At 37.7% G+C, this 27,910-nt stretch overlaps 2 protein-coding genes across 2 annotated transcripts; both read right to left on the bottom strand.

The window, feature by feature from the left end:
• Nucleotides 1-688: 688 nt before the first annotated feature.
• On the bottom strand, nt 689-6,630 carry aldh3a2b (aldehyde dehydrogenase 3 family, member A2b). Its single transcript, XM_059542172.1, has 11 exons — nt 6,486-6,630; nt 5,084-5,246; nt 4,765-4,996; nt 4,005-4,090; nt 3,175-3,383; nt 2,972-3,089; nt 2,732-2,873; nt 2,448-2,614; nt 2,279-2,378; nt 1,925-2,163; nt 689-1,300 (listed from the first exon to the last, which is right to left on the bottom strand). The coding sequence occupies exons 2-11, from the start codon at nt 5,243-5,245 to the stop codon at nt 1,283-1,285; spliced, it is 1,473 nt and encodes a 490-aa protein (XP_059398155.1). The 5' UTR covers nt 5,246; nt 6,486-6,630; the 3' UTR covers nt 689-1,282.
• A 4,026-nt stretch (nt 6,631-10,656) lies between these two features.
• On the bottom strand, nt 10,657-14,161 carry LOC132130857 (vitronectin-like). Its single transcript, XM_059542697.1, has 8 exons — nt 14,119-14,161; nt 12,798-13,016; nt 12,570-12,709; nt 12,265-12,421; nt 11,615-11,764; nt 11,303-11,534; nt 11,200-11,222; nt 10,657-10,926 (listed from the first exon to the last, which is right to left on the bottom strand). Exons 1-8 carry the CDS (start codon nt 14,159-14,161, stop codon nt 10,805-10,807), a joined length of 1,086 nt encoding a protein of 361 aa, XP_059398680.1. The 3' UTR covers nt 10,657-10,804.
• Nucleotides 14,162-27,910: the final 13,749 nt, after the last annotated feature.

Raw genomic sequence — 27,910 nt, 5'->3', positions numbered from 1 at the left:
TTCTGTGATGAGTAACTGGAAAGCGCTTTTGTTTGCTTTTAAAAATGATTCATTTTAGTTAATCTGTCAGTGTGCCGAAGAAAAGCAGTACATTTTATTGGTGTCAACCAAGAGGAGTACACGTGAGCTTTTGTGTATTTGTGTAGCAGGGCAACAAAGAGCCAGATAAAGAAAAGAAAACTCAAAGAGAAGCAATAAAAAATCATAACAATCATTCTTTCACCTGCTACAGTCAGTGAGATGCCAGAAGCTACACAATTAAACCAGAAATCTTACATGCAGCTGTGTAAAAAAAAGTTTATTGTTGCATTAAAAATTATTTCTGTATGTCATAAGTCTCTCTGTATCTATGGAATCATTACAAGACATATACAGTATGTTAGGACTAATGGAAATGTGGAAACATCCAGATATGGAACAGAAATTTCAGCGTATATAAAGTGAAATGTTGTTATGTATATTGTAGGAATGTTATCAGAAACATATTACATATATAGTGTAGTTGGACTGCTTCCTTCACTGAATAGTCCACAAAACTGTAGCACTCACCCTCATGGTGTTGCAGACCTATATTGTCAATTCCTATTCACTTGCAATGCATGAAAAAAAAAAAGCAGCGTAAATATTTTTCTAAATGTCCTCATCTTGTTTCATGGAAGAAGGAAATACATACAGGCTTGAGACAACATGAGGGTGAATAAACGATGACACAATTTTCATTTTTGAGTAAACGATTGATTTAAATATAAAAAAAACAGATATACTGTATTCTGTATTTTGGACAATAATATTTTCTTCACATGAACCAATTCTTCATAAATCTGACTGAACCACATAACTGCAGCACAAACGTGTTAACGCTTCACAAAACTCACATTAAGACTATTGAAATGTGCATTTCTTCTGCTGGACTTCTTATTCAAAATAGCAAATATATAAAGTTTTGTGCATAAGAAAACAAAATCATTAAATTCTGAGAGACCTTCATTTCCTTCATTAAAAAAAACATCCCAGACATGATGGACTCCTGACAGGGGTCTTTGAGCATCATAAAAAAGAGTGTATTGTAAAACAGACACTGATTTAAGTGCTCCAGATATCATAATTAGTATTAAAACTGTATGTTAGTTTCAATGACCTTAAATGCAGCATTGTCACAATGACTGAAATGAATCATGGCCATGATAATAAAACTAAAGTAAAGGAGGGAAGCAGCACTTTGTCGGACCAAGGCCTTGTGTGTTCAGGGTGGAGGTAAGATTTCTTCATATTATTCACATTCTTAGTCAGTGAAGTATCTCTGTAAAAAAATAAAAAAAATAAAATAATAATAATAATGAATGAGTCTGTCAGGAAAGGCTTGTTTGATTTTTATATCAGATTGTATGAGCACTTTTGTGATACTGAAATCAATTTTATTTGAGTTAAAACTATTTGTAATATTTTATTACTAAAAGTTTTAATATTATAAAATTGTAAAAATATTTTAAAATCATATATATATATATATATATATATATATATATATATATATATATATATATATATATATATATATATATATATATATATATAATTACTTGGAGAAAATAATTGCCTATTCTGATTATTATTATATTATTAAAACATTTTATTCATGAAACATTGGTATTTTCAATCATCCTAGAATTTCTGATTTTATTAAAAAAAAGTTAATATTGTCAATACATTTTATAAGTATAATAATATAACTTATATAAAATATAAATGTTATATTAATATCTTTATTGTATTTTAAAATATTACATACATGTCTGTATACAAATATTCAATTTTTATAAAAACTTCTGTATTTTGCTGAAAACAAATGACATATATCTAAAATGAAAATCTGCCATGTATTTAAAATAAAATGTTTCACATGGGTATAATTATTATCTGTTACCTGTACAATCACTGCAACAAAGACGGCCATCAGAGCCAGCAGCGCCATGCGACCCAGGCTGCCGAAGTCGACATGTTTGAGGATGAAAAAGCGTGCCCAGCCCAGCTTATCCTCTGTATGTGGTGGGTAACGCATCTTATTCATCCCCTCCATCTTCAACTGTTTGATTAGACAGCTGCGCAAGTGGCTCAAGTTATCAAAGCCGTACTTGCCGTGATAGTGGCCCATCCCACTGTTACCTGCAGGGGGAGCCAAAGAGCTGAGCTACAGGACAGTCCACTCAACACAGCATGATTCTTCTGAAAATTGCTGTCCTATTTATATTAAAGGGAAAAAATCATTAAAAGAACTCACCAACTCCACCAAAAGGTAAAGAGGTTACTGAGAAGTGCATCAAACAGTCATTGGCCAACACTCCACCACTAGACGTCTCCGCAATCATTCGCTTGATCAACTATAATGAAAGGACAGTTTCAAGCAAAATTTCATATTTTTTATATAGTGTACAAAAATCAGTTTAAACCTTGTTGTCTGAAGAAAAGATGTACAAGGCAAGGGGTCTCTCTCTCTGGTTGATGAATTTGATGGCTTCATCTGCACTGCTAACTGTCAAGATGGGCAACAGAGGCCCGAAGATCTCCTCCTGCATCACCTTGGCATCCGGCTTCACGTCCCTTAAAACTGTTGGAGCTGTGAGGAAATGCACGTTGAATAAAACAGAGAGTTATAAATGCGATTAAACAATAAATTGCTGCAACTGCAAATAAAATGCTTGTAGTGACTTGTAGAAACGCAGCTAAATTATACCAATATAGCACTCAGACTCCTCGTTTTCACCCCCCACAGCAATAGTGCTCCCCTCCAACAATGCCATCAGTCTCTTGAAGTGGCGCTGATTGATGATGCGTCCATAATCCAAACATTTTTTGGGGTCTTCGGTATAGAATTCCTGATCATCACAAATAAAGTATGTATAAGCCCATTAGAAATTTTATATTCGTAGGCTGTTACCAGGCCCAAACTGTCATTCACAATCAACATACTTACTTTAATATTCTTCTTGATCTCTTCAATCACTCTGTCTTGCATACTGGGGTCACACAGTATGTAGTCCGGAGCAATGCAGGTCTGTCCACAGTTTGAATACTTCCCCCATGCAATACGCCTGCAACGTCACAGACAACATGTCTTCAAAATCATTTTACAGCTTCAGTGCGTACAAACGAAGGATTCAATCTGAATCGACTGACCGGCAGGCAATGGAAAGGTCACAGTTGTTGTCGATGTAGCACGGGCTCTTTCCGCCGAGCTCCAGAGTGGTAGGGGTTAAGTGTTTAGCAGCGGCCTCCATGATGATTTTAGCCACTGTGCCGTTTCCAGTGTAGAAAATGTGATCGAACCGCAGCTTGAGCAACTCTTGGGTCTCTGTCACCCCACCAGTGACAACAGGATACAACTCCTAACATCAACATATTCAAATATTCACTTAGGCTTACCCAAACTATTATATATTTTTATTTAAAGGGTCATGAACTGAGAAATGAATATTTTTAGTGTCAGTGTCACTGACTGGACAAACACAGCACACAACGTGTTTACATAACAGCTCTAGCATGGCACATCCTTGCATAATATGTTGCTGATTGAACTGTCAATCAGCAATATATTTCAGTCTTTAAAGGTAAAAATAAAATGGTCTGTCTTCACTCCAATTCATGTGTTTTCCATTTGCATTTGGCACTTTTTCAGTTTATGTGTTTCCGTGACTGGCCAAAGCACATTAATATATGACACAGTCTGTTGTTCAACATCTAACAGTAACATTCTAACACCTCATCGTTTCACACAGTAAAAACTTAGCTCCGCTGTGTGGGGTTAACATTGCAAAAACACTGCTTATCCTGCTTCGAAACACAGGTTAAAAAGTGAAGCAAACCCAGCCTCAAAATTACAAGTGTGCAATGTAGATTTATCCGGGGTTAAAAATGAGATTCAGAATGACAATAACCCTTGGTTATGTACAGTGCAAAAAAGTCTTTATTGTGTTTATTCAGAAAGTTATGAAAAAAAGGAATCTTACTTTGTCCAGGTAAAGTGGTAAGAGTTCCTCCATTACTTTGGAAGTGTGAGAACTGACTTCAGATGGCTTGATTACAGCTGCATTGCCTGGTAACACAGCATTACTTGTATGACAATATTCTTATCAAGTATATTACATTAAGATAATTGTTCTACATCTTTACAGGTAAACTTACTAGTAAATCCCTAGTTCTGTGATAGTGTAGATGTGGAGGTCAAATAAAAAAATACTTTCAACTCTACACTTGCAAATATACAGTAAGAGCAACATATATATGGAATATATAAACCTGGCATTTTACTTCGTAAACAACTTTTAAAAATGCAGGATTTGCAAATAAAGATTGTTTGTTTGCTTGCTTGCCTTAAGTCATTTACATGCCTTCAGAACTATACCTCTTTTGCAAGTGCTAATGTTGTTGAAAGGGACTGAAGCAGAGGAACAGTTTTGTACTTTGGTTTGTTAGCACAAGGCACTTATGCATAAGTAGGACAAAGTACAGTGCAGTGTTATTTTAGTATCACTGAGATATTATTATAGTTTAGATTAATATTTTTAATATAGTATTATTATTATTATTTTACTATAATAATAGTAATTGTGTTGTGTTTTGTCATTTTTATTGTTTTCTTTTTAAATATGTCTATTTACAGTAGCTGTGCAATTCAATTTAAGTTATTTTACTATATTAAGTTAAACAAATAAAAATAAGAAATGTTGTCTAGTCATAATATTTAGTCATAATAATAACCTCCATTACCTGCTGCTATAGCTCCTATGAGGGGCCCAATGGTGACAGCCCAGGGGTAATTCCAGGCCCCAATGACCAGCACCACTCCCAGAGGCTCAGGCTGGATGTAGACCTGGTCCGAGATGGTCATCATGCTCTTGCTCACAGGCCGAGGAGCAGCCCATTCTTTCAGATATTTCACAGCCAGGTTAATCTCACTTTCCAGACCCAGAGTTTCATACAAAGGAGTTCCACACTCACTCTGTCACCAGATATATAAAGCCCCGATCAATTACATTCGCAAACAATGTATAGAACTGAACAATACACAAGCTAATGTTTCACCAACCCTTCTGAGATCCTTTTTGAGACCCTCTGAAATCTCCGTCTGTCGTTCTCTGACAAAACGCAGCAGGTTTTTAAGCTGGGTAATGCGGTACTCCAGTGATTTGCTCCGGCCGGTGAGGAAGGCCTTCCTGGCACGATCTACTGCTTTCTGCTCTCGAGACATACTGTGAAAGGAGAAGTCATTCATTTCACTCCGGTTACACTTCTGTCACATTTAGGTAAGCTTCACACAATGATCTCATATATAATAAGGGCTCCTGGCCAAGTATAAGATCTATAATGAATTGACATCTGAGCCCTTAAAATGTGAATGATGGAGCAAACAAATCTTTTCAAAACTGTTTCACAATATCAGAAATCATATGACAGATCATGAACTAAAACTTTGCATTATGACATGGAGGTCTCTGCACTTTAAAAATGTTTTCAACATCATGCCTTAACCACGTATCTGTTTCTACTGATTTAACAACAGGTTTGTAATTTATACTCAGTTTTCTGAGCTTTCAGAGTGTCAACTGAGTTTTTTTTTTATTATTATTATGAGCAATTAAATTCAAAGAGGTTAGAAAAGTGCAGTGAGCTTATTACAGCAGGTAGTGACACAGCTTTATTTACAAAAAAAATATTTATTTATTTTTAGTTTAGTGGGCAACTTTTATCTACAGTGTAACAAATGATTAAAATAATAAATGTATATAATAATATTAATAATTGTTTTATTATTAAGTTTTAAATATCAAAATAATTAATTTATATAATAATAATAATAATTTGTATTTTTAATATTTAATATTGTTATTAAATATTGTTTTTATTATTAAGTATATTGTAAATGTTATATTATTATTGTAGTGGTTACTTGAAATACATTCTAGTATATAGCATACAAAAAACTAGTATCTAATATAAAATATATAGTTGCTAATAGTTATTTATTAAGTAATTAATTTATATAATTTCTACACTTAAAATAATAATAAAAAAACAGATAGAAGCTTCAAGTTAGGAAAGAGTGTAGTCACGTGACATTCTTAATTTCAGTTTGGCAGTTAGAAGTTATGCAACGCACACATAGCGGAATATGAGATAGTCATAGTCATTCAGCGCGTGCATGCAGAAACACAATGAAATTATATGTATTTGCGTCCATACGGTTTATAACCGGTTTATAATACTCTCTCCCGAATATGATTATATATAGTTAAGATTCTTAGTGTCTCGTGGCCTTGCGCAGTTTTAATTACACGTGTATAACATGCAGAAGAAGAAATGATATGAAACGGGGTCAGCTTTTCATTATATTACTGTTTACGACATCGCTGCTGTTGGAGCCTAATGCTAGGAAATCGATTAGTACGCTTTTGAGAATGACAATAAAAAGCCTTAGTTCCGGACATTACCTTTAGTTATTTCACAGTGCGTCCACGCCTTTCGGTTTATATTCTATGAGGATGAAGCGTCCAGATCAGATAGAGCAGTCAAGCTGAACGATCGTAAACATTAAACAATACTGTTCCGTTAACAGTAGATACGCAAGCGGAGGGGGCGGGGCTCGTCGGTGGGCGTGGTCACACAGCTCCAAAGCCAGTCCGTGGGCCGTGTATTTAGGTACAATAAACATGCACAGACAGATGTTAATGACAAACATCTTTTGTAAATTAAAGTGTAAATTAACACTTTCAGAATCATGCTTCTTACTTAATGTGATTTATTCTTGGCTAACTGCAAATGATAGAAAAGTCCACATTTAACCCAACAGCAACACCTCGAACTTCTGTAACAAATGTAACCAATAGGGTTAAATGAGTAAAAAATAAATTAACAATATTGTTAGCTGTGATACTAATCAGATAGTATAGAAACTACAAAGAAGAAGATTTGATGATCATATTAAATCATTTAATTCTGCTAATCGTGAGACTTTTTGTTGGACTAAAGTCATCTATGTTTTTAGTGGACAGCAGAAAGTCACTTTTCATGCCAGTCAGTCTTAGCAGTGTCCAGTGATGGGGAGATTGTTTGCACATTGTAGTTCTTTACTGATTCCAAATTACATAACACAAATTGTAGTTAGTAACGTAATTCATTACATTACATTACACATATTATAGGTAATATAGGTAATATAATCAGACTATTTTTGATTACTTTTAAACTAATTTTGTTTACCACATTGATTTAAATAGGATTATCTTTTAGCATATTGATAAACATACAAAAGGAAAGAAAATATATTCCATTCATTGTAATTAACAACATGAAGTGCATTAAACATAAAGTTTCCAATGAATGATAATTCAAATAAATATTAATGTGTTCTTGAATGATTACATAGTCATATAGGATCAGGCAGACAAAATGTACAGATATGAAATTAGATTTGTTTTTTATTATTATTTGTATTGTATGTATAGAATTGAAACTTTTTATTAATTTAACACATTTTCTCTTCACCAGCCATGAAAACAGTTCCTCAGCTTCTGTGTATAATCTATCATAGCTCCTTCTCTTTCAGATGGATCTCTGTCTGTGGCATAGTTTTGGCTTTGTATCAAAAATTCTTCTCAGCAGCACTATACCTCTAAAGTATGAAAACTGGCCAAACACCTTGAAATATTTCCCCAAACTGGCAGAATAAATGGAAGATGTTTCCACATCAAACAAAAAGACGGCCTCAGGTGTTTGCAGGCTGTGAAGGGAGAGGAAGCAGCTGTGATGGCACGTCATTAGCACCATTGTGACAGTACCATGCCCTGGGAGCGGGAAAAAACACAGGATCCATTGGAAAGAAAATGTATGAATGCAAACACACACATTCCCACATACCAGGCATATATGCACTCATAAGCATACAGACACACACAAATATAACTTTTTTTCTTTGTTACACAGTTTTATAAGCTTATGGAAGCATCATAATTCTGAAATTAATTGCTAAAAAACAAAATAAGATATTTGTAAGAATGGTAGCCTTTGTTTTCCGCAGTATTTTTCTCCATGCTATGGATGTCAATTGCTACTGCAAACTGTTTGGTTACCAACATTCTTCCAAATATCTTCTTTCATGTTCAGCAGAAGAAAGAAACTCACAGGTTTGAAAAAATAATTAATAATTTTCACAGGGTAAATATCTATTTCAGAACAGTGCACCCTTACTTTTAAATTGTAACATATGTAGATATGTTTTTAGCATGTGTAAGGAGATGATGCAATATATTATAAGGAAAATGAATAGAAACATTGGTTTATTTGTATTTTGACGATTTAGTTAAATGACTGAATAACCGATGAAAGACAAAGGAGAATCCCAGTAAAAGAGATTCAAGGGTAAATTAATTCTATGACCTCTGTACAGGCATATTAATATTTACATATTTAATTGCACATATTTGAATTGAAGATATGTCATAATAGTAACATTATACATGCAAATTTGTTAAATGATTTCACATAATAATAATACTAATAACAACATGGCACTTGGGGCCTTCTGTCCCAGTTCAGGGGAACAACTTCAAAGATTATATGTATCTTTAGTCAGATGCATTCACATTGTGACTGTGCCTCAGATGCAATCAACTGAAACTATTTACAAAAGTGTGGCCCAGATGGCTCATTTAATTAGCACATTAGGTCAATATTAGGGTCCATGCTTCATCGGCTCTCCATGGTAGAGGTCCTATCATTGGCTCTCCATGGGGTGTTATTGTTTTGTTTGTAGCACATTTGTTACCAGGTATAAAGGTCTGATCTCACAGACAGTACATTGGGTTAAGATTGTTTGAAGGAAGATATGCTAACATCACTGCTTTAGAACTGCTTCACTGCTACCTTCAATAAATTCTTCTCCCCACAAGAACTTTGGTCAAGTTTACTTATTTTATGTATTAGAGAAATCTAGTAGCCTACATTGGCGAGCCACCCAAACTACTGCGCTCAGCCAAAAAAACAGCAAAATCGAACAAACTTTTGATATTCAATATAATACAGTTTAGATCACTATATTCCAGTTAAATCAATTAATCTCAAAACGGGTTTAACTGACTAAATCTCACAAATGTTGATATTTAGGTAAAACGACAAAATGAAATAAAAAATAAAAATAAAAATAGCATAGCCATTCATCAAAAGTGCTGATATGAGATTTCATGCCGTCTCGAGAAAGAGAGAAAAAAAACTTAAGTTGGGGGGGGGGGTCATCTTACCCCATCTTACTCGGGTTAACATCAGTTAATATTAATGTGAAAGTATGTTAAGTGTTATAATGTAACATGCTATCAGCATTCTTCAGAGGATCTCTTATCATCACAGAGACTTTACCCATTCAGGACAAACATAAGGATATCACTTGCTTGTGGTCTTGCTTTAACTTGAAACTTGGCATTGGTACGAACAGATACGCACAATTTATGTTAGTAACACAACACATAAAGAATATAGCTTACCCCAAAAATTTAAATTCTGTCATCATTTACTCATAGTTGATGAAAAAGTTGCCACGGAAAAAAGCATCATGAAACTCAGTTGCTACCGTCAACAGTTTGGTCACTCATATACTTCAGAATATCTTGTGTTCAGCAGAAGAAAGAAAGAAAAGTTCACATAAAAGTTTGGAGCGACACAAGGTTGAGTAAATGATGACATCATTTTTTTTTTTTTTGGTGAGCTATCCCTTTATTGCACATTAAACTTTAATAAGTTTACTAAGTATATATACTATACTTGGTGCTAAACAATGAGTGCACTTTGACATGTCAAACACATTCGTTAGGAACGGGTAACAGGTTCAGCTGGTTAGCAAGAGCCAGTTAGCCCCTGCTGGTAAATGTATTAACTATAGTATACTGTACATACGTTTTCAATGGAGGGACAGAGCTCTCGGACTAAATCTAAAATATCTTAAACTGTGTTTTCCGAAGATGAACGGAGGTCTCACGGGTTTGGAACGACATGAGGGTGAGTCATTAATGACATAATTTTCATTTTTGGGTGAACTATCCCTTTAATGGCCAGAATGCTGCTCTCTATGAATGCCACACTCATTTGTGCCACTAGAGGATGATATTGTCATTGAGATAGAGTTGAAGAATGTGAACTCAGACATCCTCTTCTATATAACTAAGCTTACGCTTAACCTACCAGCTTGTTTTGAGAGATATATATATATTATTGGCTAATAACCAGCTATCTGCTTATATTCAGGCATGCAGTTTGCATAAACTATTAATAAAATAATAAATAAATATTAATTTATTGTAGATTATACAACAAATTCTGCATAACAGCATGAGCATAATCTTTGAACAAAGATTAGAAAAATTATTTTGAAAAGCTTTTTTTTTTGGAACACATTGCTTATAATAAATTGCTAACCAGCTATATTTAATAAGTTTGATGTTTTGCACATATCAAACATGACAAATTCAGAAATCAACACAATAATGATTGCACAGTTTATTGTTCAGTATTTTCAAACTTATAACTAGAAAAGTTCGTAAGTTCAAATGAGATCATTATATCCTATTGAATATTAAATGGTTATTAGAAGCTTTTTCTTAATGCATGCAAAGCTATCATCAGATATTACTGTAATGCAACACATCAGGAATACTTAGAGAACTATAATATTGATAGTAATGATCAATCATCATAAATGACATCAAATTTAGCAATAACATCCAAATCATTATTTTTAACTCAAATATGAAAACCTTGTTTCTTATCTCTTTTCTGACATATCCTTTTCTTTCCATCCCAACCAATATTTGCCAATGGATCTTGGGTAAGGAGGATTTACGTAGTCAATCCGTTTGGTCTGCAGGTCCACCCTGTAGTATTTTTCTAGAGGAGAAATTTCACAATATTAGTACGAATATTAAAAAAATTACAAATACAATGTTTTATTAGCATAAAACATACACACTAAGCTTAATTAACTAACTTTAACAATGCACCGTAAAAGAAGAATCAACGGAACAATATATTTGTCTGAAGTACCTTTCAGAGTGTGGCCTTCTCTTGAACAGTCTCCACGTGATCTGTGTAGTCATCTGGATCATAACTCATGTCAAACAGAGATGGAGGTCTTCCACGGCCCTTTTTCTGTTTTTTTACCATGCTTCTCTGTTCCAAAATACCTATAAAACACAAATTTATAATATAATCTATACAACTACTGTCCAAATATACTCTCAACAATCCTCAGTAATTAACAAACCTTTCCTCAAAGTCCATTACAAAGTCTTCCCAGAACAGTGAATGGCTCACTCTGTCTCCTTGACCCCTGGTCTTCTTTCTCCATCCGGGTCGGCCTCTTTTCAGGCTGGTGGCTGGAGATGGTGAAGGACCAGGGCTTACATACAGTCGGCCAACCATTGCTGCATCTATGGGACGTTTGATGCCAATCCAGTCTTTGGAAATGTATCGTGGCCCTTTGTGATGCCCCTGAACTGGGTGGACAGGGAATATTTCAGCAAACCAGACATTTATTTAACCCCCTTACTTAAACAACATAAGCACACAGAGTCACTGCCTTGAAAGAGCAAAGAAAACATATTATCCAAGTCACAGTACATGTTTGTATAACGTGTGAAGGCAACAGAGGGTGAGGATTTGGTCATGCGGTCACATTCTTCATGGGAAGGCTGGAGTTTGAACTCATATTGGTAGTACTGGTCTCCTGTGGGAACAAAGGACACATTAAATATTGAATAGATCTATTTTAGAAAGTGCTGCAGATGTGTTTTTATAGGCCAACCCAAAAGTTACTATCACCCCAATTCATTTGACAAACTCAAAATGATTTTCTTCCATTGGAGCACTGCCCATAATGAACATAGCTTTTATCAATTATGAACCCTAAATATAATCACCAGAAGTAAAAAGCTAAATATAGGTTGTAAATGAACTGCACCATGGTCGTTTGACTTCAACATCACCAATAACTGGTGTATTTTATTCAAAGCATGTCTTGAATAAAATGTGAAGATATCATGAGCTCGTGTTCAACACAGACCTAAATTCAGGCATTCAACTAAAAACCCATTCAAAAAGAAACCTAATGACTTCAGGACAATGGAACTGGAAGCGCTAAAATGCTAACTTGTTTATAGTTTTGGCCTACAAAAATAAATCATCATTGCAGCACTCTATTACAACCTACATTTGATTTTCGCATACCTTTAAACAAAATAACTTTTTCTTTCCCATGATGTCCTGGAGCCGGGATTGCAAATGCGGCGTCAATATTATCTGGAATCTTCTCAAAGCCCACCGATATGTCTCTAGGATAATCTTCATCCAAGACATCACCATCAAAACGCCAGTACTTGTTACCCTGAGATTCAGCATGTAGTGGAATATAATCAGTATGTTCTAAACACTTTAGCTTAAATGTATTTTAAATGTTTTTTTTTTTTTAAATCTGGATTTCAAAATGAGCGTCAAGGAGCCCGTATTAATCATTTAACCTCACATGCACAGACCTTGAATATATATGTTTTTCCCTGGCAGTTGATGCGAGTGAAAGCAGCATCAATGGGACCGGAGATGCCCCACACATCCTTAATGAGTTTGGGATAGCCAGGCATGAGAGATCTGTCATCTAGCTCAAAGAAATAGTCGCCTAGAACACAAATGAAGAAGGTGTTGTGTAGTTAGTCAGTCTGCACTGAGTAAAGGGCATACAGATTGAATTCAGCCTCTAAACTCACCTCTGAACGCATAGATTGAACTATTCTTCAGCTGCATGAAGGCGTCAAATATGCGGCCGCTACAGGTGACGGCGTCTGGATCAGGTGGAGCTGTAGGAGATGTAGGAGGGGAACTTGTGGTGGTAAGGGGCATAGCGCTAATGGCTGTCACATTTGATTCTTCTGACATTGAAGTGGTCAGATCCTCCTCACACACATCAAACATGTCACCACGGGCAACTGAGGAAAATTTTAAAACATTCAACTAGATTACAGGATTTATACAAAGTCTGGTTGTGTGTTCATTAATAAGACATGAAAGGAATAGTTCACGCAAAAATGAAAACTTGCTGAAACTCGCCTTTTGTTTACTGACCCTCAGGATTCAGAGTAATTTTGCATTACATCACTTGCTCACCAATGGATCCTCTGCAGTGAATGGGTGCCGTCAGAATGAGAGCCAAACAGTTGATGAAAACATCACAATAATCCACATATAATCCACATGACTCCAGTCCATCAATTAATGTCTTAAAGAAACCTTAAATGTCTTTAAGGCATTTGATGTTAAACTGTCACTTCTGGCCAAAAATGCATAATAGCACCTCCTGTTGTGCTTTCACATCAAAATCTACCAATTTATTTGTTTAGAACAGTTAAAAATATTGCTAAATCTGTACATATTTCTCTCCTGATTCAGACGAGACCATTTTTCCCTGAAGAAAGCATTATTCTGGATAGAGGACTTTTAGTTTTAGCTGGTTTGAAGTTATCTTCACCAATATATCTTAATGATAGATTTGTTTATTACAGACATGCAACTTTTCACTTTACAAGATGTTTATCAATGGACTGGAGAAGTGTGGATTACTCATGGATTATTGTGATGTTTTTATCAGTTGTTTTGACTCTCATTCTGCCTGAACCCATTCACTGAAGAGGATTCACTGGTGAGCAAATAATGGGTGACTAAATGTGTCATGATCCTGGCTTTTTCTCCTTCTCTGTCTCCCTCTTGTGGTCACTTATTCACACTATCACGCACACACATCCACTCCTCCGCTCATTATCTATTTCAGCTGTTTCCCCTTTCGTTCCCTTCTCCTCACCTGTCCCTTCTTTGGCCCTTGATTGTCTCTGCTTCTTATTCCCTCTTTCTAGCCCTGTCTTGTTGTCGGATTATTCGATGACCTCTCGTGAGACACGTCTGTTTCCTAGTCCTGTCCTGTCTTGTCTGTTGAGTCATTGTTGCAACTGTGAGTTATTTTGTCATTGGACTGTGTATCATCCAGCTGTCCCTGTTTGCAGAGTACCTGTGCAGCGCTTGCCCTTGGCTGTTCACTCTGCCGGCTGTCTTCACTGTTTTTCGGACTGGCTGTATGCATCCCGGGGTCCCTGCCTCCGCCCTTGTGGATATTTATGTAGTTTGTCTGAGACCCAGTCGTCTGGCTGTTCCTGTTTTTGGCTCTGATAAAAGCCTGTGATTTTTGTTCTATATTATTCAGTGAAGACAATTTGCTTTATTAAAGACTGTAAACTGCACCTCGCCCTGGTCTTCCATCGTTCTTATCCATAACAGAATAATCCGACCAGAAGATGGACCAGGCGAGTGGTAATCCCCTTCAGAGTGCTGTTAAGTTCCAGGGTGCTCTGCTGGGCAAACATGAGGAGGATTTATCCGCCACGAGACGTGCCGTAGAATCCCTGACCGCCCGGCTCTCGGGTCTAACCCAACAGTTCCACCACTACCGTCATGAAACCACTGCTTCAGCCGGACAGCGCGACTCTTCTGAGCCACGCATAAACAACCCGCCGTGCTACTCTGGTGAGCCTTCACAATGTCGAGCCTTCCTCACCCAATGCGAAGTTGTATTTTCTCTCCAGCCATCCACTTATGCCAAGGATCGATCGAGGGTGGCTTATGTGATTTCTCTTCTCAATGGACGAGCTCGAGAGTGGGCGGCAGCAAACTGGGAGGCAGAGGTAGACTGCATCTATAGGTTTTCTCTGTTCAAGGAGGAGATGATCCGAGTATTTGACCGGTCTGCACAGGGTGATGAAGCATCCCGCCTCCTATCCACCTTGCGCCAGGGGAGGAGGTCAGTCACAGATTTTTCTATTGAGTTTCGTACCCTGGCCACTACGAGTGGATGGAACGGCCCGGCACTAATCTCCCGCTTTCTCGAGGGCTTGAACTCTGAGATTAAGGATGAGGTCTTTGTCCGAGAGGTCCCTGAAAGTTTCGACTCCCTTGTCGAGCTGGCTCTTCGCATCGAAAGACGCTTCGAGATGCGACGAAGGGCTCGCGGATTGGAGGTTTCGTTTCTTCCCTCCTCCACAGCAACCCGACCGCCACTGCCATCTGCTGCTGATCCCGAGCCGATGCAGCTAGTGGGGCTTCGCATATCTACACGGGAACGCCAACGCAGGATTATGAATCGCCTATGCATGTACTGTGCTGCCTCAGATCACTTTGTCTCCAGGTGCCCAGTAAAGGGCCAGCGCTCGTCAGTAGGTGGAGGGTTGCTGGCGAGTGCTACATCATGGGTCTCTCCGTCTAAGTCCTGCACTTCCCTTCCCGTACACATCCGCTGGCTGGGATCGTCTGTTTCCTGCTCAGCATTGCTTGATTCAGGGGCGGAGGGGAACTTCGTTGATGAGAATTGGGCTTTAGAACAAGGTATTCCCCTCTTAGATTTACAAGACTCCACCCCCCTGTTCGCCCTAGATGGCAGTTCCCTTCCTAGGGTACAGAGAGGGACTTCACCATTGACTCTTACTGTTTCAGGAAATCATAGAGAGACTATTTCTTTTTTTATTTTTCATTCCCCTTTTGGTGGTTAGTGCTCCATAACCCCCGGATTAACTGGGCGGAAGGCACTATTCTTTCTTGGAAATTGTCTTGTCATGTCGATTGTCTGTCTTCTGCTGTGTCCCCTGTCTTGCCCGTAACTGTTTTTCAGGAAGAGCCAGGTGATTTGTCTGGAGTTCCGGAGGAGTATCACGATTTGCGGGAGGTCTTCAGTCGTTCCCGGGCCACTTCTCTCCCCCCTCATTGCCCGTATGACTGCAGTATAGATCTTCTCCCAGGTACAACGCCCCCCCGAGGTAGACTTTACTCATTATCCGCCCCCGAGAGGGAGGCGCTCGAGAAATACCTTTCTGATTCGTTCAACGCCGGTACCATCATTCCTCCTTCGTCTCCAGCGGGAGCCGGTTTCTTCTTTGTTAAAAAGAAAGATGGCTCCCTGCGTCCCTGCATAGACTATCGGGGTTTAAATGATATCACTGTCAAGAATCGGTACCCATTACCACTGATGTCATCTGCCTTCGAAGTCTTACAGGGAGCTAAGATTTTCACAAAGCTCGACTTACGTAACGCTTAATCACTTAGTGCGTATCAAGGAGGGGGATGAATGGAAGACCGCGTTTAACACGCCCCTAGGGCACTTTGAATACCGGGTTCTTCCTTTCGGATTGGTTAACGCCCCCGCGGTCTTTCAAGCCTTAGTCAATGACGTCCTACGGGACATGCTCAACGTTTTTGTGTTCGTCTACCTTGATGATATTCTGATCTTTTCACCATCACTCCAGGTGCACGTCCAACACGTTCGTCATGTTCTTCAGCGTCTACTAGAGAATCGACTTTATGTAAAAGCAGAGAAATGTTCTTTCCACGCCCCCTCAGTTACGTTTCTGGGTTCGGTCATCTCGGCAGAGGGGATTAGTATGGACCCCGCTAAGGTCCAGGCGGTTACCGATTGGCCCATGCCCGACTCCCGTCTCGCGCTACAACGTTTTCTCGGGTTTGCTAATTTTTATCATCGTTTTATACAAAATTTCAGTCAAGTAGCCGCATCCCTTACAGCTCTGACCTCAGTCAAGTCCCAGTTTAGATGGTCAGATTCTGCGCAGACTGCTTTCGACGTTCTTAGATCTCTTTTTACTACCGCGCCTATCCTTCTTACTCCTGACTTCACTAAACAATTTATAGTCGAGGTCGATGCCTCTGAAGTAGGGGTCGGGGCTGTGCTTTCCCAGCGATCCACCGCTGACGGAAAGATACACCACTGCACCTTTTTCTCTCACCGTCTTTCTCCTGCAGAGCGCAATTACGACGTGGGCAACCGCGAACTGCTAGCCATCCGTCTAGCGTTAGGCGAATGGCGACAGTGGCTAGAAGGAGCTCCCGTTCCTTTTATCGTCTGGACAGATCACCGTAACCTAGAATATATCCGCAAGGCCAAAAGACTAAACGCTCGTCAGGCCCGCTGGGCTTTATTCTTTACTCGTTTCGATTTTACCATCTCGTATCGTCCGGGTACCAAGAACGTCAAGCCCGACGCGCTATCTCGTCTTGTTGACTCCTCTGCATCTTCAGAGCCTGAGAAGATTATTCCCCCCGGTCATGTTGTTGGCATGACCGTCTGGGGAATAGAGAAGCTGGTTAAGCATTCTCTTTCTCATGTCATAGTCCCGCGCAACTGCCCTAAGGGGCTCCTTTTTGTCCCTGTATCCGCGCGTCGAGCTGTCCTTCAATGGGGACACACCTCTAAATTGACAGCCCATCCTGGTGTCCGGGGCACCATCGCTTTTATCCGTCAGCGCTTTTGGTGGACTTCTTTAGAACGAGACGTGCGACGGTTTGTTGCCTCCTGCAATACATGCGCTCAGACTAAGGCTGACAATTCCCCTCCGGCCGGTCTACTTCGTCTGTTACCGGTTCCAACCCGACCGTGGTCTCACTTAGCTCTCGACTTTATCACTGGGCTTCCTCTTTCAGAGGGTAACACCGTTATTCTGACCGTGGTAGATCGTTTTTCTAAGTCGGCCCATTTTATTCCACTCGCTAAACTCCCCTCTGCCAAGGAGACCGCTCAGATCATGGTTAATCATGTTTTTAAACTACATGGTTTACCCACTGATATTGTGTCTGATAGAGGCCCCCAATTTTCTTCTCAATTTTGGAAAGAGTTTTGTCGCCTGATTGGGGCATCCATTAGCCTTTCGTCCGGGTCTCATCCCCAGACGAACGGTCAAGCTGAACGGACTAGTCAAATTGTCGCCCGTATGTTCCGCAGTCTCACCCATCAGAATCCCGCATCATGGTCACAGCAGCTTTCCTGGGCCGAATACGCCCATAATTCGCTCCCCTCCTCTGCTACTGGTCTTTCGCCCTTTCATTGCTGTCTCGGTTATCAACCTCCGATATTTGCATCCCAAGACTCTGATTCTAATGTTCCGTCAGTGCAAGCTTTTATTAGCCGTTGCAGACACACCTGGAGGAGAGTGTGATCTGCTCTCTGTCGAGCTAGAAGACGCATGACAGTAATGGCCAATAGGCGCAGAATTAAGAGTCCTCGCTACGTTTGCGGCCAGAGAGTGTGGTTATCCACTTCAAATTTACCTCTCCAGTCCGAGTCACGTAAATTGTCTCCCCGCTTTGTCGGACCATTTCGCATTGTTAAAGTCATTAATCCTGTCGCAGTAAAGCTTCACCTTCCGCCTAATTTACGCCGGGTCCATCCCGTGTTTCACGTCTCTTGCATTAAACCAGTCATCCGTCCCCCATCTCGCCCGGTCCGCGTCCCTAGTCTTGCCGATGATACCCCTATCTACAGGGTTCGCCGCATTCTTGACATGCGCTGTCGGGGACGCGGTTGTCAATATCTGGTCGACTGGGAAGGGTATGGTCCTGAGGAGTGAAGTTAGGTTCCCTCCCGGGACGTCCTGGATACTTCACTCATCGATGATTTCCTCCGGACCCGCCAGTCGTCCTCAGGAGCGCCAGGGGGCACTCGTTGAGAGAGGGGTACTGTCATGATCCTGGCTTTTTCTCCTTCTCTGTCTCCCTCTTATGGTCACTTATTCACACTATCACGCACACACATCCACTCCTCCGCTCATTATCTATTTCAGCTGTTTCCCCTTTCGTTCCCTTCTCCTCACCTGTCCCTTCTTTGGCCCTTGAATGTCTCTGCTTCTTATTCCCTCTTTCTAGCCCTGTCTTGTTGTCGGATTATTCGATGACCTCTCGTGAGACACGTCTGTTTCCTAGTCCTGTCCTGTCTTGTCTGTGGAGTCATTGTTGCAACTGTGAGTTATTTTGTCATTGGACTGTGTATCATCCAGCTGTCCCTGTTTGCAGAGTACCTGTGCAGCGCTTGCCCTTGGCTGTTCACTCTGCCGGCTGTCTTCACTGTTTTTCGGACTGGCTGTATGCATCCCGGGGTCCCTGCCTCCGCCCTCGTGGATATTTATGTAGTTTGTCTGAGACCCAGTCGTCTGGCTGTTCCTGTTTTTGGCTCTGATAAAAGCCTGTGATTTTTGTTCTATATTATTCAGTGAAGACAATTTGCTTTATTAAAGACTATAAACTGCACCTCGCCCTGGTCTTCCATCGTTCTTATCCATAACAAAATGTTTCTGTTCTGATGACCGAAGAGTGTGTAAATAGTTTTTTGCAAATTGGTGAACTATTCCTTTAAAAGTGAAATGTGTATTTTTTGTAATCAAACTGAATTTCAGACACTTTGTACTATGTGTCCTGTCCTGGGGTTGATTTTAATGAAAAGTAACTTAACCTTAAAGGTAACTTAAAACATCTTATATAGCCTTGTATAGATATTATTGTTTTACTCATGTCACAGACAATCAGTCGATAAAAAGAAGAACAAAATCTATGTCAGAGACTGAACTATTCATTTTATTATGAAATAACTATTTCAGTGTACCACAGTTGTCATTTTCCCAACAACAAACAATTTTGCGAGTAATAAAGTTTTATCAAAGGTTAGTGTACTTGATGATTACCACAAGGTTAATTAGTGTCACTGAAGTGCAAGCATTAGATAAGAGACATGTGATGTTTGAAGAAAACAAAGCAAAATCAAGGTAAATATAGCCTGTGAACATGATATTTTTATTGTGTGTTGTTTCCAGTCAAGTTGTACATTTTCTTCATGAACAAATGCAAGTTGAACTTCATAAACTCTTCAGGCCAATATTTTTAATCAGTGATAAAGTACATATCTGGATTCTTTGTAAAGAAAATGCTAATGCAAATGCAAAAAAAAAAAATGTTGTTTCTCTTTCTTTTCTTTATTTTTGCATTATGCATGTGTATATGTTTTATATTTTATGTTAATTGTGTTGAAAAAGAAAAATTTCACAGTGAAGTAAAGTCAGGGTAAAGTCCACAGAGCCAAAAGTGCCCAAGGTTGATGCAAAACCTAATTGTAAACAGGTTTCCCAAACCCTCCCCTCTTCTGCCATTGGTCAGACAAAACAGAAAGCCCCTCCCCCAAATTACACCATTATATAAGACAGTGTTGTCATGTATGACTGTTCCAGCTGCTCAAACAAACAGCAATGTTTTGAGAGCACCAGTGTTTGCACCTCTGCAGCAAAACAAGGCACAATAAAATCCCAAATTTCATTTTTAATGGAACATCTGTCATCAGTGAGTGCCTGAAATGCTCTAGAATCACCAGTGTGAAAGAATGACATAGGACAACTCAGACATCTGTGCCGATCGATGGCTCCAAAAGTCACCCACCCCGCTTGTTTAGTCTGAAAAAAACAAATCAATGATTACTACAAAATTGTCCTGTTACCATTAATCATTCATTATATGATTAAGGCCTTTCATTTGATTTAAAGTTAAGAAAGTTTAACAAGGATGTAACCAAGCAGGTCTGAAATGTATACAGATAATAGTGAGTATAACTGTATAACTATACAGTAAATAGGACTGTGTAAGTGGGCTAAATAAACTATTGAACTACTGTTGAGCTGTCAAGTATTGATTTCACTGTCTGAGCAACTCAGCTCACTGCGTTTGTTTGTTTCTAATGAAATATATTAGAGATTACTATTTAAAACATTTATATATAAGAGCCTTGAGATATAGTGAGGAAGGTCTTCAACCCCATGCAGAAATGCTGTTCAGATGACAGGTGTGCTGACCAAGGTGCTGAAATAACTGGAGATAACAGCACTGTATTTCCATTAGCTGCTCTACACTATAAACTTATTAGTATCACAATCATTTCTGCTTTTGAATTTTGCTTTGTTAAATTCTTTATTTTACTGTGCTTGCACTGCTTTATTTACATATAGTACTTACATACAGCAAACAGATAATACACAGTTTGATGCATATCTACAGTATATTCTGAACATTTTTCATATATCATTCTCCTGATTTATCTATTTAATTAAAAAAATATGGTATTTATTTATTTTTATTTTTTATTATTTTTTTTCTTGGTCTTGGAAATTTTCTGATTAAAAAATATGTATAAGAAATACATTTCCCCTCTGCAAACATTGTTGACTCTAATATGTCAACAAAATGAAACAAGAATTGTTAAACTGGCTTTATCCAATGTTCAGATTTCTGTTCTGGAAATGTATACAAATTAGTGCATATTTATTTAAATATGCCTCAGTTGCATATTTAAACATAAAATTACAGAAATTTTGTCATTCAAAACAATTGTCTAAATGTACTGTGACTAATCAATAGGGAAGAATGGTGATATTAAAACATTTTCCCTATTCACCTGAGAGTCATGTCTTGAGTTAACAGAGTGTTTAGCATTCAAATCTACCAGAAGGTGATGACATACTTGCATTCTTTCTTAAATCTATTTGCAAATTATATGAACTGACAAATAATGGATCAGGAAAAACAGAAATGGCTGGGAGAAAGCAATATCTTCTTGCGACTAAAGATTATTTTGCAGAATTAGTTTTTGTAAATATATGTTTTGCTACTATGCTTTATTGGGTGGTTGTTCTGCACGCTAAGTAAATAAAACTCCAGTTAGTCCAAAATGCAGCAGCAAGAGTTCTTACTAGAACCAGGAAGTATGTCCATATTAGCCCGGTCCTGTCAACACTGCACTGGCTCCCTATTAAACATCATATAGATTTTAAAATATTGCTTATTACTTATGAAGCCCTGAATGGTTTAGCACCTCAGTATTTGAATGAGCTCCTTTTACATTAAAATCCTCCATGTCCGCTACGTTCTCAAAACTCAGGCAATTTGATAATACCTAGAATATCAAAATCAACTGCGGGCGGCAGATCCTTTTCCTATTTGGGCCTAAACTCTGGAATAACCTACCTAACATTGTTCGGTAGGCAGACACACTCTTGCAGTTTAAATCTAGATTAAAGACCCATCTCTTTAACCTGGCTTACACATAACATACTAATATGCTTTTAATATCCAAATCCGTTAAAGGATTTTTAGGCTGCATTAATTAGGTAAACCGGAACCGGAAACACTTCCCATAACAACCGATGTACTTGCTACATCATTAGAAGAATGGCATCTATGCTAATATTTGTCTGTTTCTCTCTTATTCTGAGGTCACCGTAGCCACCAGATCCAGTCTGTTTTTCTCCATTCTGTCACCGATGGAGTTTCGGTTCCTTGCCGCTGTCGCCTCTGGCTTGCTTAGATTGGGTCACTTCATTTACAGTGATATCATTGACTTGATTTCAAATGACTGCACAGACACTATTTAAACTGAACTGAGATGATGACATCACTGAATTCAATGATGAACTGCCTTTATAATTTTGCATTATTGACACACTGTTTTCCTAATGAATGTTGTTTAGTTGCTTTGACGCAATCTTTTTTGTTTAAAGCGCTACATAAATAAAGGTGACTTGACTTGATTTGACTTAACTACTAGTTCATCAAAAGAAAGAGCAGACCAAATATATAAATGAATCTGAGCCTTTTCTTTATATGTTATATTTATGTGTGGTGTTTTTATATTTAAGTGTGTTTCTCTCTCTCTCTCTCTCTCTCTCTCTCTAATTCTAGAAAGGACAGACAGGCTTATAAATGAAATAGGGTAAGATCAACATTATTATTTAAATTCAGTGGCTATAAACTGAAATGTTACCTTGTCTTTATCAATGTGACTTGAAACGTATCTTAAAATAGCTTAAAACAATCAAATTGTTCTTTTTAGTATTGCGATAAAGGTACTTGTTAGATATTCCAGTAAATAATTAGTAATTTGTACTGGAGTAAACGGGAATCTCAGATAACTCGTATCACTTTTGTCCCTTGATATTTCCTCTAAGGCTATAACTTGATGTTCTGCCAGATGTTATAATTCAGAAATAGCACAGACTGCTTTGTGTAATTTAGATGATCGTGTAAAATGAATGGACTTTGTCTTTTATTGAGGTCAAAATCCATAAGTGGGTCATTGAAAACGAGATAAAAGTCCAAATTAAGGAACAAGGAAGTTACTCATTTAAAGTATTATCTTGACTCAATCCATATTATTCGGACCACTGCCGAATTAAAGTCCAAATGAGTTATTGATATGTCATGTAATATTGGTGATCGGAATACCTCGGGAGAACCCTGACGTTTGTTTTGTTTGACGTGTAGGTCTGAGAACAGACTGCGACGGACCAGCTGTCTCTGAAGTGAATTACTTCCCAGAGCAGGTGTAGACATATTCAATTCCTCTAGAGAAATACAGGTTCATTTTTAGGTTAGGGAGGTGCACTCAGAAACAATTCAGGACCTTGAGACTTGGTGTCTGTTAGACAGCCATAAAGATAACTACAGAATCCAGCCGCAGCCATAGTCTAGCATCAAAGCTCAATGTACTAAAGAAGATCATCTATAATCATGCAGAACAACTCCATAAAGCTACTGTTATTATGGTCTTGTAAAGTGCGAACACTATACTGTATATATTTTCTCAGTGCCTAGACTAGGAAACCTTTAGACAAGGAAGAAGTACCTGACAGTAACATTTGCGTTAATAACATACAGTATATGATAATACTGTATTTGGGCAAAGTTAAGGGTTTTATTGAAAGGTGTCCTTAGGGTACATCCATTCAAAAGGTTGTGTAAGAGACATTATGTAACATGCAAGGGGCTTATCTCTAAGGAACAGACTCTGTAGATGGTAAAAGAAGAACTAAGCTTTGGAGAAATATATATGTTGTACCTTTAGCACATATTTAGCACACACGGCCATAATAGATCAAAGAGACTTTCCATTGTACTGGCCAATGGGCTTCAAAGATGAAGAACTAGTACTTGATTTAATTTTCAAAGTACGTCCTTAATAATTACAAATGGAGAGTTCAAAGTCTGTAAAGGTTACTAATTAATGTTGATAAAGCTGTAAGGTCTCAGACTGTACCGGATTGTCGATTATCAGGTGTGTATCACATGCTTGGCTGATCTTTTCCTCACTAATCTGAATTTATTACAGTAATCCTGCTAAGCACATCAGAATTTGGGTTTTATGAAAAGAGTGGATTTTGTATGAAGCATTCATTAACCCTTATCTTCAAAAAATAAAAATAAAAATTCTGAAAAGTAAAATAAAAGTCATATTGCTCTTGCAAGAGGCTATATAAAACTATGCCATTTTAAAAGTGAAGTAATAGAACTGTAAACGTTAAACTGTAAAGGCACATGAAAAGAGGACAAAACAAGAAAATAATAATAATAATAAAAGGACAAACAAAAAAAGTCAAAAACTATTTTACTTATCTTTAAACATGGTTAGTGGTAGCTACAATACATTTAAATAGACTGTTGTTGTTTTTTCACTATTAGAAACACCCGGTCATCTGTTCCATACATGAACTTATTGTCATTTAATAACAGAAATATATAAACTTCTGTTCAAAGGTTTGTGATCCGAAGGATATTTAAGTCTCTTATGTTTAAAAATACATTACATTTGTCACATTTGTCACATTTGTCAGACATCAGTCTAACATTTCCTCCAAATTCTTTGATAGAGAGTTCAAAAGAGCAGCATTTATTTAAAATAAAAATGTGTGCTGTCACTCAATCAATTTAATGCAAACTTGCTGAATAAAAGTATTAATTTAAAACTGTCCTGACGGCAAACGTTTGAACGGTATAACGTGTGTGTTAAACAAGGTAACAGTGCAGTGTTTACGCCTTTACATTTTCTTCTGAATTCAAAGAACATTTTCACAAGCATTAAATCTGGTGTCTCCTAACTGGAATTCTGTACATTTGTTTTTTGACCATCAATCTACGTCCTGATATATAAAAAATAACAGCTAGATTTGGGAATCCAGCAATCTTTGGATTCCATAGATATGGACAATCTCTCAATTAGATTAAATTCATTAAATAACATTAGTAAAAAATAGCATCACTTTCCAATAAAGTTTAGTTTGTTAACATTGATTTTTCAAGCATTTATAAATCTAAGTTAGCTTTAATTTCTATATAGTGATAATTGTTTTAACATTTGTATAAATTAACACAAATCTATGAATTTGTTATGGTATTTAATGATACCTAATGCATTAAACAATGTTTACTTTAATGTTACTATTTAATATTTTTGGTACTTCATTAAAAAAAAAACCACACATTATCCAAACAACTCTGAGAACCAGCAAAAAAGCAGGACATCATTTCATAAAAATTATAATTCCCAACTACGTTATAAAATATATAACAAAATGATTTAAATACCATTTTACTTCATCCAGTGTGTGTGTGTAAAATATCCATAAACTGGTTTTCATTAAACACAATGTTATCTATACACTGTATCTAATTTGCCTATTATTGTTTTGTTGGGAAAGCATATTGAAAAAAAAGAAGTGTAATAATGGGAGTAATAATTTTCATAATGACATCTAATATTTCCTAAGAATATTTAGACTTTAGACTTTAGACTTTATTTGTCCCCATAGGGCAATTGGTTTTGCAGCAAGATAAACACAGAACAGTCACAGATGCACAAATACAAGACAAAAACACATAAGAAATACTTAATGTAACAGGCCCTTGTTAAAGTAAAATCTGACAATTCATAGTATAGCAACATTTCCATAACCATCCCCATTTCAGCAACAACATCATCAAAAACAAGCAATACTATACATATCATAATAATAATAACCCCATCACTATTTAATAGTTATAGTCTGTCTACTCCTCCGGGCTGAATTCATAAACAAGATGGCTCTCGGGACGAATGAATGCTTATTCATACGCATATAGGCAATAACTGGAACTCAGAATGAAGGGGGTGGGAGCTATCAGAGATAACTGCGTTGGCCTTCCTAACTACCTGTCTATCATACAGGACAGAAAGGCTACTCTGCTGGACACCTATAATTTTACTACTGACCTTCACTATATTGGAAAAGGCAGTTTTGGCATTGACAGTGAGACTACCATACCAGCAAATTAATGAGAATGTTAAAACAGAATCAATGTATGATTTATAAAAAAGGGTCATGAGAGTCTTATCAACACAAAATTTTGACAGTTTGCGAAGACAAAACAGTCTTCATTGGCCTCTTTTGCAAAGCATTTCAGTGTTAGAGGTAAAAGTTAACTTATTGTCGATCAAACTGCCTAGATACTTGTATGTTTCTACGAATTCCACCATCTTCCCATTTATAATAGTGGGCTGTGGAGTTGATGACTTTCGCCTAAAATCAATCTGCATATCCTTTGTCTTTTCAATATTTAGTTGAAGGAATGCCCTATCACACCAAAGTGCAAAATCATCCACAACAGGACCATGGTCACTTTCCTCATTAGAGAGGAGACTGACAATAGCAGAGTCATCGGCAAATTTTAAAATATGTCTATTTTCATGCTGGCTGTGGCAATCGTCAGAATAAAGAATATAAAGGAGAGGTGAGAGGACACACCCCTGAGGAGACCCAGTGGATGATGACATCTCCTCAGACAAGCAACCATTCACCCTCACTCTCTGAGTTCTGTCGGTTAAAAAATCAAGAATCCATCCCACAATATTAAAATCGAGGTCAAAGTTCTTTAAGAGCTTATCAACTAAAATATGTGGTTGGATTGTATTAAAAGCAGATGAAAAATCAACAAATAAAATCATTGCGTGTGTTTTAGTACCTTCAAGATGTTTGAATAGTAAGTTTAACAAGGTATTAGTGGCATCATCTACCCCTCGCTTAGCCCTATAAGCGAACTGTAGGAGATTCTCTGTTTTTGTAAGTATTTTTTTTAACCAGTTTTTCAAAACACTTCATGACTAAGGAGGTCAGAGCTACTGGCCTAAAGTCATTTAATAATTTTGGATGATTTAGTTTGGCCACTGGAATAACTGTTGACTGTTTCCATATGTTCGGCACTCTCTGTTGCTCTATGGACATCTGGAAAATATAAGGAAAAATTGGACCTAACTGCTCTGCACAAGAGATGAGTGCTGGAGTGCTTAAACATATTGACCACAGCTTGTTCGTCAAAAAAGGGGACAACACCATTTCCAGATAAATGTGATTTCTGTTCTAAAATAACATTACTAAAATTAGTGGTATCAAACCTCAAATAAAATTTGTTTAGCTCTGTTGCAAGCAAACTATCACAACTAAAACCTTCTAACACAACCTTGACATTCTTTTCTCTCCTGGTGCCGATAACATTTCTCATACCATCCCAGGCTGAACGTAAATTCCTACCACCAAAGTCTTTCTCTATTTTTTCTTTGTAACCCTGCTTTGCCCTCCTTATTTCACTTCTTATTTCCTTTTTCAACTTATTCAATTCTAAAGAGTTTCCTTCCCTAAATGCCTGCCTCTTTTTGTTTAGTAACAGCTTTAGTGATTTCCTTACCCATGGCTTATTGTTTGGATATACCTGTACAATTTTATCAGGGATTACATTATCAACACAGTAGGAAGCATAACAACTAACAACATCTGTAAGATCATTTATGTTGGTACAGGACTCCTTAAACATGCCCCAGTCGGTGCAATCAAAACAGCCCTGTAAACTCAGGATTGCTTCCTCAGTCCAGTTCTTAACGTGTTTAATGAGAGTTTTTCCCCTCCTTAGGGCCGTGCGATATGACGGGATGAGCTGGACACAGTTATGGTCAGCCCCGCCCAGCGGGGGGAGCGGGAGAGCTTTATATGCGTCCTTGATAGAACGAAGACAGGTGCTTCGGGCGATATTCCTTGCAGTTTTTGTGTTACTTGCAGTATCGACTCCGCGGCTTTTATGATGTATAATTTATTTTCCTATTCATATGTTGTGTCTCCCAAAATTCATAATAAACATGCTTTTAGTCCTCAGTGGACATGTA

Source organism: Carassius carassius, chromosome 47 (assembly GCF_963082965.1).
Source record: "Carassius carassius chromosome 47, fCarCar2.1, whole genome shotgun sequence".
Lineage (NCBI taxonomy): Eukaryota > Metazoa > Chordata > Actinopteri > Cypriniformes > Cyprinidae > Carassius > Carassius carassius.
This window is presented reverse-complemented; position numbering and strand designations above follow the sequence as displayed.